The 18333-nt window shown below is 43.7% G+C and overlaps 1 protein-coding gene across 1 annotated transcript in view; it reads right to left on the minus strand.

Annotated features, from left to right (window-relative positions):
• Nucleotides 1-866: 866 nt before the first annotated feature.
• The window catches only part of NLRC5 (NLR family CARD domain containing 5), a 186265-nt gene continuing 168798 nt past the window's right edge, over nt 867-18333 (minus strand). The window contains exons 43-46 of the mRNA XM_040329168.1: nt 15464-15547; nt 5941-6024; nt 1583-1666; nt 867-1011 (exon numbers count right to left, since the gene is read on the minus strand). Of these exons, the coding sequence (XP_040185102.1) occupies nt 933-1011; nt 1583-1666; nt 5941-6024; nt 15464-15547 (331 nt within the window). The 3' untranslated portion in view covers nt 867-932. The remainder of the gene's footprint in view (nt 1012-1582; nt 1667-5940; nt 6025-15463; nt 15548-18333) is intronic.

The following is an 18333-nucleotide window of genomic DNA, read 5'->3' on the forward strand; positions in this document are numbered from 1 at the left end:
CATCTGTACTCTCATCTCATCTATAGCCTGCTAAAAGCCTGTTGTCCTACTTCCAGTGACCTGCCAGCCTGCTGTTCCTGCAGTCCTGCATCCACAGCTGAGCCTGCATCCTGGTGCCCACGGATCACTCTCCTGCATCTGTCATAGAACGATCAGGCACTTATACCACTCTGGGCTCTCGTGCCTCCTGTTACTTCACCAGGTATACCGAGCAGGAGGTGTAAGAGAACTCCAACCTCTACACATCTGGCTCCATCACCAGGTACATGACAGCAGGTGACAAGTACAGTGAAAGAAGGGATAACAGCAGGCTTTTTGTCAAATCAGGGGCAGTGTGCAACCTTACTCGTCTGCCTTTAGACAACTCAGAACTGGTGGTTTCATAAATCATGCATTTACTGGTACTACCGTGTCAGACACCAAGGACAGTTGCCATCTTCACCATACAAAGTTGTGTCATAATGCCCCTAATGCATGTATGTGGTATAGTCAACACTTTGTGGCCAAACCATCAGCAAGATGCCAACGGTATCAACAGAAAAGGTACCATTCTTAATAGGCGCAGTTTAACACTTCAGATAAAACCAAAAACATAGCAAAGAACAATTGTATATGACCAGTGTATATTCATGGTCACAAAATAGCTGCCTGTGTTTCTTCAAATACATATATACACAATGTTAGTGCAAATTTTGTCACACAACTAAAAATAACAATATAATGTTTTAAAAAAAAAGAGCCACATAGGCAATAAAGTGCAAAAGACATTAAAAAGACATTCTAAAGCAAGGTACCCAGCTGGTATTACAAAAAGGAGATTTGCAGTCCCCCTCTGGCAAATGTTAAGTTGCCGGGGTGTCAAAAGAGAATATGAAAATGTTATTTATTGTATAGAACTGTAGACTGAAGAAAAGTCTTTACTAATACAGAACTCAGACTGAGAAGTTTAATCTGGGATCTTGTTTCTGCAGCTTCTCTTTTGTCAATCTGGAGACAGGATTGCCCCATAATCTGGAAAATAAGTCAAATAACGATATAATAGTTAACATTAGTGTTGTGCAAGGTCGAAACGTTGACAATGGCCGAAAAAAATCACATTTCGATGGTGTTCAGTAAGATAATATCTAAATACAGTAAAACCTTGGTTTGAGAGTAACTTGGTTTGAGAGTGTTTTGCAAGACAAGCATTATCTGAGAGACCCTGGGGGCAGCGACCTGGAGTCAGCTGCAGCCAAATCCATCCTTACCACTAGAGGCTCTGGTGAATACCTGCTGGCTCTTAAACTCCGCACCCTGGAAAATCTTGCGCTCTAGCTTCCTGCTTGGTCCGTGTTCAGGTGGAGCTGCTTTTCTGGACCACCCAGACCTCCATCCGCAGCAACCAGCTGAAGGGTCCACAACCTTAGGGGTGCGCTCCTAACCCCAGCGGTGTGCATCCGTCACCTGGCCTCAGGTGACCTAACAGGTAAAATTCATGAACTTACACTAATTGCATTTCCAGTTTTTTTTTATGATTTATTAATGAATATGGCATTGCATTCATTTTTTTAAAATCACCTGTCTTCAGAATTAGTCTACTTACCGTATAACCTTAATGAAGGGACAGATGCTCAAAGCCTGAGCCATTGCTTCTACACCTTTATCCTTGATCTTGTTTTGTTCAAGACTTAAACAAAAAAAATAAACACGAATAAGATTTTTCAGATCTAAAGCTTGTTCAGCTCTCACTTTCACAACACATTTTGCTGTGGTTTCTATAAAGCATTTCCTTCTCATTTAAATGTTATGAATGCCTTGCTGTTTTAGGACAGTGGGCCAGATTCTCAGAAGAGTTACGACGGTGTATCTCAGGAAACACCGTCGTATCTCTGTTTCTGAGCCCGGGTATCTATGCGAGTGATTCCTAGAATCATTTTCGCATAGATACGTCCAAGATCCGACAGGTGTAAGTCACTTACACCGTCGGATCTTAGATGTAATGCAACGCCGGCCGCTAGGTGGCGTTTACATTCAGGTCTCATTTGACTATGCAAATGAGCCTGATACGCCGATTCCCGAACGAATTTGCGTCGCGTACTCGTCGCTTACGTAGTTTCCGTAAGCGTAAGGTTACCCCTGCTATATGAGGGGTAACCTTACGCCAGTCCGCCGTATGCCATGTTAAGTATGGCGTCGGGTCTGAGTCGTCTTTTTCCGTCGGTTACGTCATTTTCCTAAGTCGTTCTTGAATACGACTTTACGTCAATGACGCACACGTCGGCGTCATTGACGTTTTCCGTTGTGAGCTGGAGCATGCGCACTGGGCTATTTTTCAGCCCGGCGCATGCGCAGTTCAATCGGCGCGGGGGCATGCTTAATTTGAATGCAAGCCGCCCCCTTCGAATTACGCGGCCATACGCTGGGCCATTTACACTACGCCGCCGCAAATTACGGAGCAAGTGTTTGGGGAATACGGCACTTGCTCCTGTAAGTTGCGGTGGCGTAGTGTAAATGGCTTACACTACGCCAACGCAGATTCTTAGAGAATCTGGCCCAGTGACATCATATGATGACTTATTGCCTATTGACAAAGCCTTTTGGGCAGAGCAAATCTATATTCCCCAATACATTTCCTACACTCCTTTGCCCCTTAAATTCTTCTCTTTCTACACCACAGGTGTCAAACACAATGCCCGCGGGCACAAATCCGGCCCTCCAGGCCATTTCATGTGGCCCTCGCACCTCTCCTGCAGCTGCAGGAGAGCTCCAGCCCTCTTCTGGTCCTCCTCCAGACCCTTACTTTCAGATTTCAAGCAATGCATCCAGTTTCTTCCCAGCAGAAGCATAAGGAAAGGGGGGTGCACTGTGATGTAAGGGAGAGTGGGGGACTCAAATTCTGATGATGGGGTGGCTCTTGACATCTAATATATGGGGAAGGGAAGCGCTGGACATTTAATCTTACAGATACAACTGGCCCTTTTGAGGGCAATCATGATGCTGATACGGCCCACGATGAAATTGAGTTTCACACCCCTGTTCTACACCAATGATTATGGGAGAAAACGGACAGCATGACAGGGGTGTGGCTATCACCATACAGGAACCATTGAAAAAACACCCTGGGGTTTTTCTTGCTAGGCATTGTTAACTATTGTGGAGTGCACCCCTAATCTAAAGGCCTGTACACACGATCGGTTTGTCCGATGAAAACAGACCGATGGACTGTTTTCATCGGACAAACCGATCGTGTATGGACCCCATCGGTGAAAAAAAATAGAACATGTTTTAATTCATTCATATGGATAAAAAAATTATAGAAAAATCAGATCCTCTGTGTGGAAGTCCATCGGTCAAAAATCCACGCATGTTCAGAATCAAGTCGACGCATGCTCAGAAGCATTGAACTTCATTTTACTCAGCACGTTGTAGTGTTTTACGTCACCGCGTTTTGGCACGGTCGGATTTTGACTGATGGTGTGTAGGCAAGACTGATGAAAGTCAGCTTCATCGGATATCCGACGAAAAAATCCTTCGGATTAGATTCTATCAGATATCCGATCGTGTGTACAGGGCTTTAGTCTGTATATCTTTGCCATCCATGTACATACACTTGACACCCTCTTCTTTATAGGAGTTTCAAATGCAGCAGTTTAGGCACTGACTAGGCTTCCTTTGCGCAGCAACTGTGGCAGTTTATGACTTGTAGTATTGGATCTTTGGTTGGAATTCTGACCAGGACACTCTCTGCATGCATTTTGCATGTTCCCCCTATACAAATGTAGGTTTACTCCCATACTCCAAAGACTTGCTGGTAGGTTAACTGGCTATTGACCATATTGACCCTATAATGTTTTACATGGCTAAAGATCTCAGCAGAAACTCTGGTAACACTGTACTGAGAGGATAATGTAGCTCTGGCGTGCATTTTAGACATGGAGCCAGTGAAAAAGTAAGGTTCTAAGCAGCGGCCGCCGGTGCTAAATATTTTTTGGGGGGCAAACTAATGACATCTAAGCCCCCCCCCCCGGTGAGAGGTACCAGAAGGTGGCAATCGCCGCAATTACCCCCCCCCCATGCAGGCAGGAGACAGACGGCGGTTCAATTACCCCCCCCCCCAGGAATTAGACGGATCCAATGCCACCACCTGCAGGAGACTAATCTTAACATAGGAGGCAGGGGGAATTAAGACCCGCCCATTGCTTCTCCTCTGGGATGTACAGGAAGTGCGTCCTGAGACACGATTGCCCAGTGTGTCCTGGGTCACGATTGGGAGTCCTAAGACTCCCTGGCCAATCGGGTCTCAGGACCTGTTTCCTGATTGGTTGGGAGGAGATTTAGACAGACAATAGCGAATATTAATTTGCTATTGTCACACAACTGGGTGGGCTCAGGGCACAGTGCTGTGCGCCCCAAGCCCACCCTTTTTTGAAGCCAATTAAAGCTTCAGGCTCTAATCATGTGCTTAGATCCATGCGTCTGGCACCCTGCAAGTAAATTAGGGGCCGGGCACATAGTATAGGACAGGCAGCAACTGGTTCTAAGGTTTAAAAAGTACCAAAGATCACAACGTGGTATTAAGGAAGGAAAGGATTCATATAATAATAAAAATACAATCATTTGTGACACTCAACGCAAAATGAGGGAAGCTGTAGGCGGACGGCGCTGCAGACAAGGAAACTTCTCAAGGGATTATATCTTCTCACATGTAGCCCAGCCCCTTCACAGTTAGAATTACTCCCTAGGACACACTTAACCCCTTCCTCGCCCCCTACTGGTTAACCCCATCACTGCCAGTATCATTTACACTTTTTTATAGCACTGATCGCTGTATAAATGACAATGGTCCCAAAATAGTGTCAAAAGTGTCCGATGTGTCCGCCGCAATATCGCTGTCACGCAAAAAATCGCTAAACGCCGCCATTACTAGTAAAAAATAATAATAATAATAAAAATGCCATAAAACTATCCCCTATTTTGTAGAGGCTATGGCCCAGATTCACGTAGAGGGCGCATCTTTTGGCCGGCGTAGCGCAAATGAGACGTAACATAGAGAGGCAAGGCCAGTATTCACAAAGCACTTGATCCGTAAGTTACGGCGGCGTAGTGTAAATGGGCCGGCGTAAGCCCGTCTAATTCAAAGTAGGCAGGTAGTGGGCGTGTTGTATTAAAATGAATCGTGACCCCATGACCCCATGTAAATCACGTTGAATTTACTCCCTAAAATACGCCGGCGTAATGCCTACGACGTGAACGTAACCTACGCCCAGCCCCATTCACGTACGACTTACGTAAACGACGTAAAATCCGACGGCAGTTCCAACGTCCATACCCTAACATGACTTAGACCAGCTATTTGGTGGTTTAACTTTACGCCGGACGTACGCCTTACGTAAACTGCGTATACTCATGCGACGGGCGCAAGTACGTTCATGAATCGGCGTATCTTGGTCATTTGCATATTTGACGCGTAAATCAATGGAAGCGCCCCTTGCGGCCAGCGTAAATATGCGCCCAAGATACGACGGCGTAGGAGACTTACGTCGGTCGGATGGAGCCAGAATTCAGGCGTATCTGGTTTCCAAAAATAAGTGGATTATTCTGCATTGTTGGAAAGGAGGCAGAGCCATGCAAATGAATATTTACGTTGCAATGGTTAAACGCACAACCCTGAAACACTGGCATATATTGCAAATAAAGCCTAATATTGTAGAGCTACTTTTTCAAATTGCATACAGCTGTTTTAGGGTTTTTGGCCATCATCAATCAATGCAGTTTATAGAAACCATGGCTTCTATGCTGTAGCATTAACAGTACCCTTTACTGGAAAAACTCAAACTCAATAATTTGAAGGGATGCCCACATACCTTTTGGGCATGTAGTAGACTAAATCTAGCAAATCTAATTTAAGAAATAGTCATAAATACAACAACAAAGACAAAATCTGATAAATGTGACACTTACTCCAATATCTTCAGGTTTCTCATTTGTTTAAATACACTAGCAAGTGCACAGGAGCCTTCATCACTAATACTGTTCCATGATAATCTAAACAAATATATATATTTACATTATTAGTAATTTAAGAAGTAATGTATACATGTATAAGCCCTACAGAATAGCACTTTAAATGGAGTCCCACCCAAAAGTGGAACTTCCGCTTAATGCTTCCTCCCCTTCTCCGGTGCCACATTTGGTACCTTTCAGGGGGTACCTGTCAAAAACAGGTCCCCCTTGCCCACCTCAGGAGACGGCGCCACCCTCCTCCGGAGACGGTGCCACCCTCCTATTCCTCCGCCGCCGGACCAATTATAAAGCGCAGTGCACTTCGCGCATGTGTAGTAAGGAACCACCTGTCAAACCGAAAGGCTTCACTGACAAGTTTCCTTACCAGGAATGGCGGCGGCAGCACCCGACAGCCGACCTGGAAATCGGCTGGGGTTCCGACATTGCGAGCTCCCTGAACAGGTAAGTGTCCTAATATTAAAAGTCAGCAGCTACAGTATTTGTAGTTGCTGACCTTTAATTTTTTGTGGGGGGGCCGGAACACCTCTTTAAAGGGGAAATTCACTCACCCCCACACCCTTACCCCAAACAAAACATACATGCCCAGTGATCCAGAGGTGTTCTGTACTGAGTCCCATACGCTGCCATCTTCACTTGTGACATCATAAGGAGGTCGGCTGCCTTCCGGGTTCTTACAGCCAGCCTCCTGGTGATGCGCATGCACTGCAGCATGTTTAGGGTGCCAGCTGCAGGTGCCAGCCAGCAAGCACCCCAATGACTCAACATAGCACATTTGCAGAAGAATAATCACAACCTCCTGGTATGTATGATGTAGGTATCCCAAGAGGCTGCAGGCAATAGAAACATGACTTTGGCCTAGACCAAAATCTAATTTGTGAGGACTGAAATCCTCAAAACAGGTAATTAAAACAAAAATAAAATTACATTTTTTTTCTATTACGAGAGGAAAGGTTCCAATTTGAAAGAATATAAAAGAGAACCCTCAACACATTTTTTAAAGTGCATATACTGTAGCAAATGGCTCCATTCTGATTGGTGGCCTTGTTACAGGTTTAAAGCACCTCTTTATTTGAGTTATTACTGACTGTAGCTACACCCCAATCTGAAGCCCAATTTATGGGTGTTTCTGATGGAGATGATGCAGCCAGCATTGAGCCCCTGCCCCCTTTCTAAGCTGAGTGTTCTTTTACTATTGTAAATGACCAATCAGCGATGCAAGGTTTGTTTTTTTTTTTTTTTTTTTTTTTTTTTTTTTTCTTTTTTTTTTTTTTTTCTTTTTATTTTCACGTCAGACTCTGCTCACATATGGCCGAGAGGCTAGCTCACGGTTCGCCCGCCCTTAGCATCTCTTTTGCGGCTTCGCATCATTCGTGGGTTTTTGTTTATTTTTTTATTTTTTTTTTTTGTGTTTTTTTTTTTTGATATTGCAGATATAACATTTTTAAACTGTTAAATTGGTGTTTTCCCGCTTGACGAATCTAACTACATTAGCATATCGTTATTATTCCCCCCCTTTTTTTTTTTTTTTTTTTTTTTCTTTCTTTTTTTTTTCCACTCCCCCCTTTCCTCCCCCCCTTTTCTCCCCCCCCCCCCCCCCCCGGATCTGTGTGCCATGCAGTCTTCTTTATGGTTTTTCATCTTTCTGCTTCTGTCGTCCCCTGGACGAACTTTTCTGTGGATTTGAACACTTTCCACTTTTCCCAAACCATCCTGTTTCTGTCCTCTTCTCCTAACTCTCTGCAGGCAAGATACTCCATCTCTTCTATATATTCCACCCTTTCTATCCACTCTTTAATTGATGGCCTCTTTGGGTGTAGCCAATTTTTGGGGATCAGAGCCTTAGCTGCGTTTAACAACACTGGGACCAGAGTTGTTCCATATTGTTTTTTTGTTTTTTCAGTTCCGTGAAACAAACAGGTCAGCGGGCTACATAGAATCGTCTCTCCTGTTATTTCTGCGATATATTTCAAGATTTCTTTCCAGTATTCCTGTATTCTCGGGCAGTCCCACCATATATGTAGCGTTGTTCCTTTTTGTTTACAGTTTCTCCAACATAACTCTGAATTTCTAGGGTGGATCTTATTCATTCTTGATGGGGTCATGTGCCATCGTACCATACATTTATAATTTGCTTCTATGGTGGTAATGTCCGCGGCATGGTTATATACTGCACCTATCATTTGTGTTTTATCAATTTTTTTACCAATGTCGCTTTCCCATTTTTCTAAAAAGGGCAATGCTTCCTGGGTCTCGAGTTCTGTTAGTATCCCGTATACCTTTGATATACCGTGTATCAGGGGCTTGTCCATGCTGCATATTTTTTCTATTGGATATAGTGTCTTGTCTTCCCTAATTGGTTGTGGTAGTGTGCTCACAAAATGTTTTAACTGCATATACTCCCATTCACTCATGCTTTGTTCCCCTTCCCCTATTTTTATCTCTTGTCTAAGTTTAATTTTTCCCCGTGTAACAATATCTTTTAATTTTTTCTCCCCTAAGTGTTTTCCAAAACGTGTTCCGTTACCTGGTGGAAAAAAATTTGTGCCTGCTAATGGGATTAATGGAGAGTTATACTCCCATTTTTCCCGTCTCAATATTGTGTCCCAAATCCTAAATACGTTCCTTGTTATGTTGTGTGTGTTCGTGCTAAATTCCCTCATTTTCGGTGGTATCCATACATTTCTATTTAATAGTGTCCCACTTAATATTTCTTCCATACGTACCCATTTTTTTTGTGTATGTGCGTTTGTCCATTCTACCAACCTAGCTAAGTTTACAGCATAATAATATCTTTTTATATCGGGGAGCCCCAACCCCCCTCCTTTTTTTTTCAAGCTCAACAATGAATAGCTTAATCTAGCCTTTTTACCTGCCCATAGATATTTCAAAATTACTGTTTTAATTACTTTAAAGAAGCTTTGCGGTATTTTTATTGGGAGCATTTGAAGTTTGTATGTTATCTTTGGTAAAATCATCATCTTAAACGCATTAATCTTGCCTATCCAGGAGATATGTTTTTTTGCTAGGTTTTTCAGGTCATGGTTAATGTCATTGATTAAGGGGACAAAGTTGGCCGAGTAGAGTTTTTCAAGTTTAGGTGTAATTTTTATACCCAAGTACGTTATAGCTTCTTTTTCCCATGTAAATGGATACTCTTTCTGTAGTTCTTCTGCTTCTTTTTTTTCTATCCCCAGATTCAAGATTACCGTTTTTATCGGGTTTATTTTAAAATTTGAAAGTTCTCCATATCTTTTTATTTCCTTTATAACATTAGGAAGAGATACTCTAGGTTTGGTCAGATATAGGAGTATGTCATCCGCATACGCCGCCACCTTGTGTTCTTCATCTCCCACTCTCACCCCTCCTATCCCCGGGTTTTCCCGGATTTTTGCTAACAACGGTTCCAAGGCTATTACATATAGGAGAGGTGAGAGCGGGCACCCCTGTCTGGTTCCGTTTTCCATGTTGAACACAGATGACAAACTCCCATTGACCTTCACCCTTGCCGTCGGGTGGCTGTACAGGTTCTTTACCCATTTCATGAACCTTGGGCCCATGCCTATTTTTTGTAAAGTTTCCATCATAAACCCCCAGTCGACTCTGTCAAATGCTTTTTCGGCATCTAAAGACATGAGTACGGCTGGGGGTTTCTTTTTTGGGTCTTGTTGTAGCAGTAACAGGGTCCTTATACTATTGTCTCTTCCTTCTCTGCCTGCTACAAAGCCCGCCTGATCTGAGTTTATTAATTGCGGCATTAAACTTTTTATCCTGGTTGCTAATATTTTCGCGTATACTTTCAGGTCTGCGTTTAACAGTGCTATTGGACGATAGGAGGAACACAACGTTCCATCTTTTCCCGTTTTAGGGATAATAGAAATGTTTGCCAAAAGAGATTCTTTTCTTATTTCTTCTTCCTCTCCTATTTTGTTAAAATAGTTACATATCTCTGGAACCAGGAGTTCGCTAAATGTTTTATAATATTTGATCGGCAAGCCATCGGGGCCTGGACTTTTCCCGCACGGGGTTTCCCTGAAGGCTCTATGTACCTCTTCTTGAGTTATTGGGGCCTCTAGGGATTCAATGTCATTTTGAGAAATTTGAGGTAATTTCGCTTCTTCTAGGTATTCCCTGATTTTCCTTTTTCTCATCTTTTCTTGCTCTTGTGTTTCCTTAGTTCTTATTGAATATAGTGAGCTATAAAAAGTCCGAAAGGATTCCGCTATTTCAGACGTCTTATATTTCATAAGGCCGTCTTGATTCTTTATTTTTTCGATGTAGTTTTTTTTTTTTTTTTCCCTGGATATTTTGGCTAGATGTTTCCCTGGTTTGTTCCCCCATTTATATCTCTCCTTTCTAACATTTTTGAATATGTCTCTTGTTTCAACCTTCATCAGATCTCTAAGCTGGGTCCTCTTTACAATAATTTCATGATATATTTCATTTTCTCCTCGTTCTTTATGTATTTGCTCCAGTTCAAATAGCTCAGTTGTTAATTTTTTCATGTTTAATTTCCTTATCTTTTTTTTCCCTGCTCCTATTGAGATTAATTTCCCTCTGATGTATGCCTTATGGGCCTCCCAAACGGTAGCTACCCTTACTCCAGGTGTGTTATTAAGGGTGAAATATTGATCCAATTCCGTTCTCACTATGTTGTTTACCTCTATATCCTCTATAAGTTCTTCATTCAGGTTCCATGATCCTTTTCTTTGCTCTATTTCTTTGAATCTAATTTCCGCTATTACAGGAGCGTGATCTGAGATTGTAGATACCCCTATCGAAGTATCCACTACCTCTTCCAATAACTCATGGTCTACCAATATATAGTCCAATCTTGAGTATGTTCCGTGCACGGAGGAATAGTAAGTGTAGTCTCTTTTATTTGGATATGTAATCCTCCAGGGATCTATTAAACAGTAGCTATGCATTTTTTTTCTTAATATTCTAAGCTGTTTAATATTTCGCCTCTGAGCCCCGGATGTACTATCCAGTTCATAGTCCATTGAGAGATTGAAATCTCCTGCTAGTATTACATGTCCTAATTTAAAGTCCATTAAGGCGTTCAAAATCCCCCTCAGATATTTATGCGGTTGGCTGTTTGGGCAGTAAATATTTGCTAGCGTGTATTTTTTCCCTTGGAGTACTCCTTTTAGAAACAAATAACGACCTTCCGGGTCTACTTTCCTATCTTCCACTGTAAAGGAGATATTCTTCCCTATTCCTATGGCGACCCCTTTTGCTCTCTTCTTTGGGGAGTCCCCGTAGTACCAACTAGGGACTGCCCGAGAATACAATCTGACATTAGAGTCCAACGTTATGTGTGTCTCTTGGAGGAAAACTATTTCAGCGGAATACCTTTCAACTTCTCTTAGTACCATATGTCTTTTTTCGGGGCAACTGAGACCTCTTACATTATATGTTAAGAACTTTATGTTTGTCATATATTTTTTTTTTTTTTTTTCCCTCTGTCTTGGGTATATATGTTCTTTCCTACTGCATGACACACAGATCTGAATCCCTTTCCCCCCCTCTCTAGTCTTCCCCTCTCCCTTCCCTCCCGATCTCCTCCCCCCCTCCCTTATCCCTCCCTCCCCTCCCTTCCAATTGTACCTTGCCCCCTTGTTCTTCTTTTGGGGCTTTCTCCTCCCCTCCCCCCCCCCCGTTCGATCCCTGACCTTCTGGTCATTTTTAGAGCTTTTTCTATTTGGCGCTCCTGGCGCTCTTTTGCTCCTCAGGCTGAGGTGGAGTTCTATTTTAGCCCGGTCTCCTGTCCCCCTATACTAGGGAACTGGTGAAGAAGCACTCTCTGGGTCTCCCTTCTCCCCGGTCCGACTCCGATAGCTTACTATGTTGACCCTCCCCGTTTCCCCCCCCCCCCACAGCCCCCCCTCCCACAATTCCCCTCCTCCCCGGCCGATCAACGCTAATAATTTCTTGGTATTGGGATGTCTAAACTATGACAAAATTCTGGTATTTCCTCCAAAAACCTCAGTCTTGCCGAAACACCATTTTTTCTGCCTATTAGGCACGCTGGAAATCCCCAATTATACTGAATATTATGCTCCTGCAGGACACCTAGCAATGGTTTTAAGCTTCTTCTTCGTTTTAACGTCTCTTGTGACAAATCTTGATAAATTTGAATATTATGTTGATCGTATCCTAACGGCGACTTCCCTCTAAGTTTTCTCCATAGCTGGTTTTTCTCTTCCCAACTTTCAAAACGCACAATAATGTCCCTTGGGTAATCCTGTGCTCTCTCCCTAGGACGTCTTATTCTGTGTGCTCGTTCTATTCTGAGTGGGGAAGTTGTTTCTCTCTCTAAAATTGGATTGCAGATTTTTCTTATTATTTCTGGGAGGTCCTCGGCTTGTGTCGTTTCTGGAACACCGCGTATTCTTATATTCTTTCTTCTATCTCTGTTCTCTTGATCTTCTAATTTATACGCCTGTTCTCGTTGGTTGATTTTTAATGCTTTTATTTCATCCTCTAGTTTTTTAAATGAGATTACATTATGGTCAACTTTTTTCTCCACTTCTTCCACTCTTTCCAATATATGCCCCATGTTTTTCTCCATTTTTTCCATTTGCGTTTTGAGTGATCTTTCTAACGCAGCGAACATGCCTTCCATCTCCCTTTTTGTTGGCAAAAGTGTCATATCCTGCGTTTCTTCCTTATTTCTCTGTTCTAGATCTATTTCTTTGTCTGTTTCCCTATCTTGATCTGTTCTGCTCTCTAGGAGTGATTCTGAACATGTTTCTGAGTCCGCCAAGATATTAGCTGGCCCTTTTTTCTTATCTTTTTTCTTCTCCTTTTCTGCTTGGCCTGCTCTGCCAATCGATGGTTTTTCTATGTGCTGGTTGTCGCCGTTTATCGCTTGGGTCACAAATTTACACATCGGGCCTGGGCTTTGACTTAAACGGGGTATCTTTGGGGTTGCCCCGCCTTTCACAATTTTTCCCCTTGTGGTCATCCTTGCCCCTAAATTGTGACTACGTCACTTTAGAGCGGTTCCGAGGGAAATCCGTTTGCACTTGTGATAGGTGTATACTCCCCTCTCATCCCCGTCTCCAGTGCCCGTATATCTTAGGGATCTTCTCCTAGTATACTGACCCCCCTTTTCTATCCGACTCCAGTGTCCAACTAACAAATATTGTGCAAAAAATTCCGTGTAAAATTCCGTGTCTCTTGTTCACTTATTGATCCCCATAAGACGCAAGAAAGTATCAAGAGGGGGCCACAGGAGAAACTATGAGGTTACCGACCTCCTTACAGGAACAAAAAAAAAAAAAAAAAAAAGAGAAAAAAAAGAAAAAAAAGAGAAAAAGCAGTGCTGTACTCATGGCTCTCATGTCACCTTATTCCAAGCTATCATCACAGTCCCAGACTTTTATCATTCTCCACAGAGAGCAGTGTCCCATCAAGAGTAAGCAACCGGAGGGACTATAAAGTTACCGACATCTTTACAGACATTTGAAATGACAGTGTTGAGCTCATATCACTTATAACACATTATTTCATGCTTTCATGTCAGTCCCTTCCATTTGTCAGTCTCCTCTGAAAGAGGTATCCCATTTGTATTTTTCTTTTATATTTCTTTTTCTTGGTTCATTTTTTTAAAGGACATTTGTACTCACCACTTTGATGGATGGATGGAGTATGCTCATAAGATGTACTCACCAGTCCAATAATTGTTTTACTAAGAGAATCTTACGGGCTGCTGCAGTGTGTTCCAGGTTACCTTCTGTTCCTATTATTATGGTTTTGGCTTTGGCTTTGGTGATGGGGCCAGTACTCCACTTCGCCGAGCTGCAAACTGTGGAGCCACAGGGCTGCGTGACGCCCCCCCCCCCCGGGACCCCCTCCCGGAGCCGCGCGGCACACTTCCGCAGCTCCTCCACCCGCCCGCCCGCTCCAGGGGACCAGGGAACCGGGCAGACCAGGCAGACCAAGGAGACCAGGGAGACGCAGCACCGCCTGCCCCAACGCAGCGCCGCCGCACCGCCAGCCAGCCAGGGGAATTAGGGAAGCCGGAGAAGCCGCCCAACCCACGTGGCAGCCCGCTTGTCAGGTCAGTGATCTAGGGAGACCCGTGCACGTCCGCTTCGGCCAGCCGGCCGAGGGCTACAATCCGGTGGGGAGGAGGAGGGGGGGGGACTCCCCAGTCAGCGGAGGGAGCGGGGGATCCAGCTCACGTTCGTGTCAGCATCGATTCGGAGCGGGGCTGGAGAGAAGGCCTCCCGTCTAGCTGCTCCTCCACCCTGACCGCGCCATCTCTAGACTCCTCCCTCGATGCAAGGTTTGTTAAAGCTACTGACTGTTAGTAAACATACAGGGCACTGCCGGCCCAGACAGTGCTATTTGTTCGCTCATAATAGTAAAATATCATTCAGTGCTGTGGGGCTGTGAGATCTATTTGCCAGGACTGTTATTGTTAAGTAGCTGCAAATAGATCACTAAGGGCCCTTTCACACGGGCTGTCCGCCTCTCAGTTTTTTAGATGGACCCGATCAGACCCTCCATTCACCCTTATGGCGTGGCGGATGTCTATGCCGTTATCTGTTCCAATCCTGTCTGTTCCAATCCATGATCGGATGAAAATGGACAAGCGGTCCGTTTTCATCTGATCTCCCCATAGATGAAAGCGTGAATGGGTCAGTCTCCGCTCTGCTAAGTAAGCGGAGACGGACCTGTCATCCGCCTGCTCAGCAAGCGGATCGCGTAAAATGGAGGCGCCATGTGAAAGGGGCCTTATAAATGATTTTTTTACTGTTGTAAATAAAGAGGCAGCACTGATTGCTCATATTTAAAGATCATTCAGTTCTGCGGCTGTTTGTCTATCTGCGGCTGCTTGTAAACATACACAGCCCTGCAGCTGAATGATCAATCTGTGCGATCAGCATCATTGCTATGTATGAAATGGTCTTACAGCACTGCCAGTTCATTCACATAGTAAAAGATCATCCAATAAGGACATGTATCTGCATGTTTTTGCAAATTAATGAGGACATTTTATTCCACTTTATAATTATCAATCTAAATAAGAAACATATGAATACAATATTCACCTAATCCAGGGGTCTCCAAACTGTGGCCCAAGGGCCAGATGTGGCCCTTTGTTACCCTTTATGTGGCCCTTGGGGCACTATTTCTCCAACTGATATGAGGCACTATTCCTTCCACTGACACCAACAAGGGGGCACTATTTCTTCTGCTGATATCAATGATGGGATACTATTCCTCCTACTGATAAGGGCCCTACTCCTCCTCCTACTGACCACCAACCCTGAGGCCACATTTATTCTTACTGGTGCTGGGCCCGGGACATTTTCTGCACCCACTGGCCGCAATCCGGCCCTTTCTAAAGGCTGAAGGACAATAAAGTGGCCCTTTGTTTGAAATGTTTGGAGACCCCTGACCTAATCAAAACATCATTCCACAGAAACTTCTTACATAACAAACTTACACGATTTCTTCCACGCTCTTGATGCATCCAAATGCTTTGGCCAATGGTTTGCAGACACTGTCAGATACCCCACATACTTTTAAGCTAGAGAAACATAAAAGGAATATAGTTTATGTCAGGATAAAATAATAAAAAAGTCTGTATTACATCTTTGTAATATATGCACAATCTGGGTCTAATATGCAATTTGGAGGGGAATTAATTCTGTTTTATTTAAACTATCCTGCCCCTTTGCTTACACAGCTGGGTATTCCCATGGGGCCACTGACGTCATTGGTTGTTAAGGACTTTGGCGTTACTCAAGCGGTGTGATGTCATGGGGCGGGGCCTAATTTGGTTATGCACTAGCACGGCATTTGTTTATTTATATAGACAAATGAGGGCTGCCATTGCCAATCCCCTTATGAAGATTCTAGTTCTATAGCTAGTTCACTGACCAACTGGGTTTAGTAAGATTTGAGTCACGAATCTGGAATATGTCAGAAAAAGCAGACCTTATTTTCATTCTTGTTTTAGGTTAGCAACAGAGGCGGCCCATCCATATGGGGTGCAGGGGCGCCCGACCCTTATCTACACGCATTGGATTACAATGTTTTTTTTTTTTTTAGAAGCACATGATTAGAGCCTGAGGCCTCGTACACACGACCGAGAATCTCGTCGTAAATGAAACTTTGTTTTCCTCAACAAGTTTCTTGTCAGGCTTGTCGAGAATCTTGTCAAGCTTTCCTTGCATTGTCGCCATTCTCAAACGCGTTGACGTACGACGGCACTATAAAGGGGAAGTTTTATTCCACTGGCGCCACCCTTGGGGCTGCTTTTACTAATCTCATGTTACTGCGTGTTAAGTAAAAGTTTGGTGAGAGACGATTCGCGCTTTTCGGTCTGTTACGACGAATGTGCTATCTCCATTACAAACGCTACTTTTACCGAAGGTGCGCTCCCGTCTCATACTTTATTCTGAGCATGCGCGGGTTTCTAAGCACACACACAAATGTGTTTCTCGGCGTAAACCAGCCCGATGAGAAACACGACGAGGAAATTGAGACTCCCGACGGGAAAAAAGAGAACATGTTCTCTTTTTTTCTCGTCGAGATCCACAACAGTTTTTACGACAAAAAACATACACACTGCCGTTTTTCTCGGCAAAAAAGCTCTGCCAACATTTTTCTTGATGGATTTTGTCGAGGAAAACGGTCGTGTGTACGAGGCCTGAGGCTTTAATTGGCTTAAAAAAAGGGTATACTCAGGGCGCAGAGCACTGCGCCCTGAGCCTACCCAGTTGTGTGACAATAGCTAATATTTGCTATTGGCTTCCTGATTCTCCTCCTAGCCAATCAGGAAGCGGGTCCTGAGACCGGTCACCTGATTGGCTGAGAGGAGAAGCGATCGTATTGGCTACCAAAGAGGAGGAGGAGGGAGGAGACTCAGGGGAAGCCACTGTGAAGGAGAAGACACAGGGTGAAGATGCCGCCTGCCGCATGGAGAAAGCACTGCCCGCAACCTAGATGGAGTAAGTGCGGGGCTGACTAGGGAAGGGGAGGGGGGTGTGGATTGTCGCCCCCAAAAAAATATACCACCAGCCGCCACTGATAAACAACACAAAATAACGCAAGTAAACATGAAAACAGGCAGGAAACTAGCATTTACAGAATAAGTAATAGAAATTACAGCTTCTATGTCTCTCACAAGAAAACTCTTCCTTAAAGAGACACTGTCACATTGCTCAGTAAGTGAAAAGTGACAACGGGGGAGATTTACTAAAACCGGTTCACATGGAATCTGGTGCAGCTGTGCATAGTAACCAATCAGCTTCTAACTTTAGCTTGTTCAATTAAGCTTTGATAATAAAACCTGAAGCTGATTGGTTTCTACAGTATGCAAAACTGCACCAGATTCTGTGCGCACCAGTTTTAGTAACTCTCCCCAATGTCTCCTAGCACCTCCCCTCCAGCAAAGTATATTCACTCACTCCTTTGCTCCCGTCTTCACTTGGTTGGAGACCTTGCTTTGTTTCTGTAATGGTTCATGGCTAATGGGTATAGGAGGGCATGTGGCCTTCAATATGTGACAGTGCTCAGGCCAGGGCAGCGATTTTCTCAAACACTGTCATGTAGAGGAGGGTGGGTTAGTGGCGGTATTCACCCAACAAATGGCAACACCAGTGGAACTTACCATGGTTAAACTTCTGTAGTGGAAAGGCAGCATAAGAAGGTGGAGGGAGTGTATCTTGCTAGGGAGCTGGTTTCACCAGGAAACACTAGACTAAAAACGCTCTTGAAGAGACCGTTACTCCTTTTGTTATTGTTTTTAACCACTTGAGACCCAAGACCTTTAGGCAGCTAAAGGACCCGGCCAGTTTTTGCGATTCGGCACTGCGTCGCTTTAAGTGACAATTGCATGGTCGTGCAACATGGCTCCCAAACAAAATTGGCGTCCTTTTTCCCCCACAAATAGAGCTTTCTTTTGGTGGTATTTGATCACCTCTGCGGTTTTTATTTTTTGCGCTATAAACAAAAATAGAGCTTCAATTTTGAAAAAAAATGCAATATTTTTTACTTTTTGCTATAATAAATATCCCCCAAAAATATCGAATTTTTTGTTTTCCTCAGTTTAGGCCGATACGTATTCTTCTACCTATTTTTGGTAAAAAAAACGCAATAAGCGTTTATCGATTGGTTTGCGCAAAATTTATAGCGTTTACAAAATAGGGGATCGTTTTATTGCATTTTTATAATTTTTTTTTTTTTACTATTAATGGCGGCGATCATCGATTTTTTTTCGTGACTGCGACATTATGGCGGACACTTCGGACAATTTTGACACATTTTTGGGACCATTGTCATTTCCACAGCAAAAAATGCATTAAAAAT

This window comes from Rana temporaria, chromosome 11, assembly GCF_905171775.1.
Source record: "Rana temporaria chromosome 11, aRanTem1.1, whole genome shotgun sequence".
NCBI classification, from domain to species: domain Eukaryota; kingdom Metazoa; phylum Chordata; class Amphibia; order Anura; family Ranidae; genus Rana; species Rana temporaria.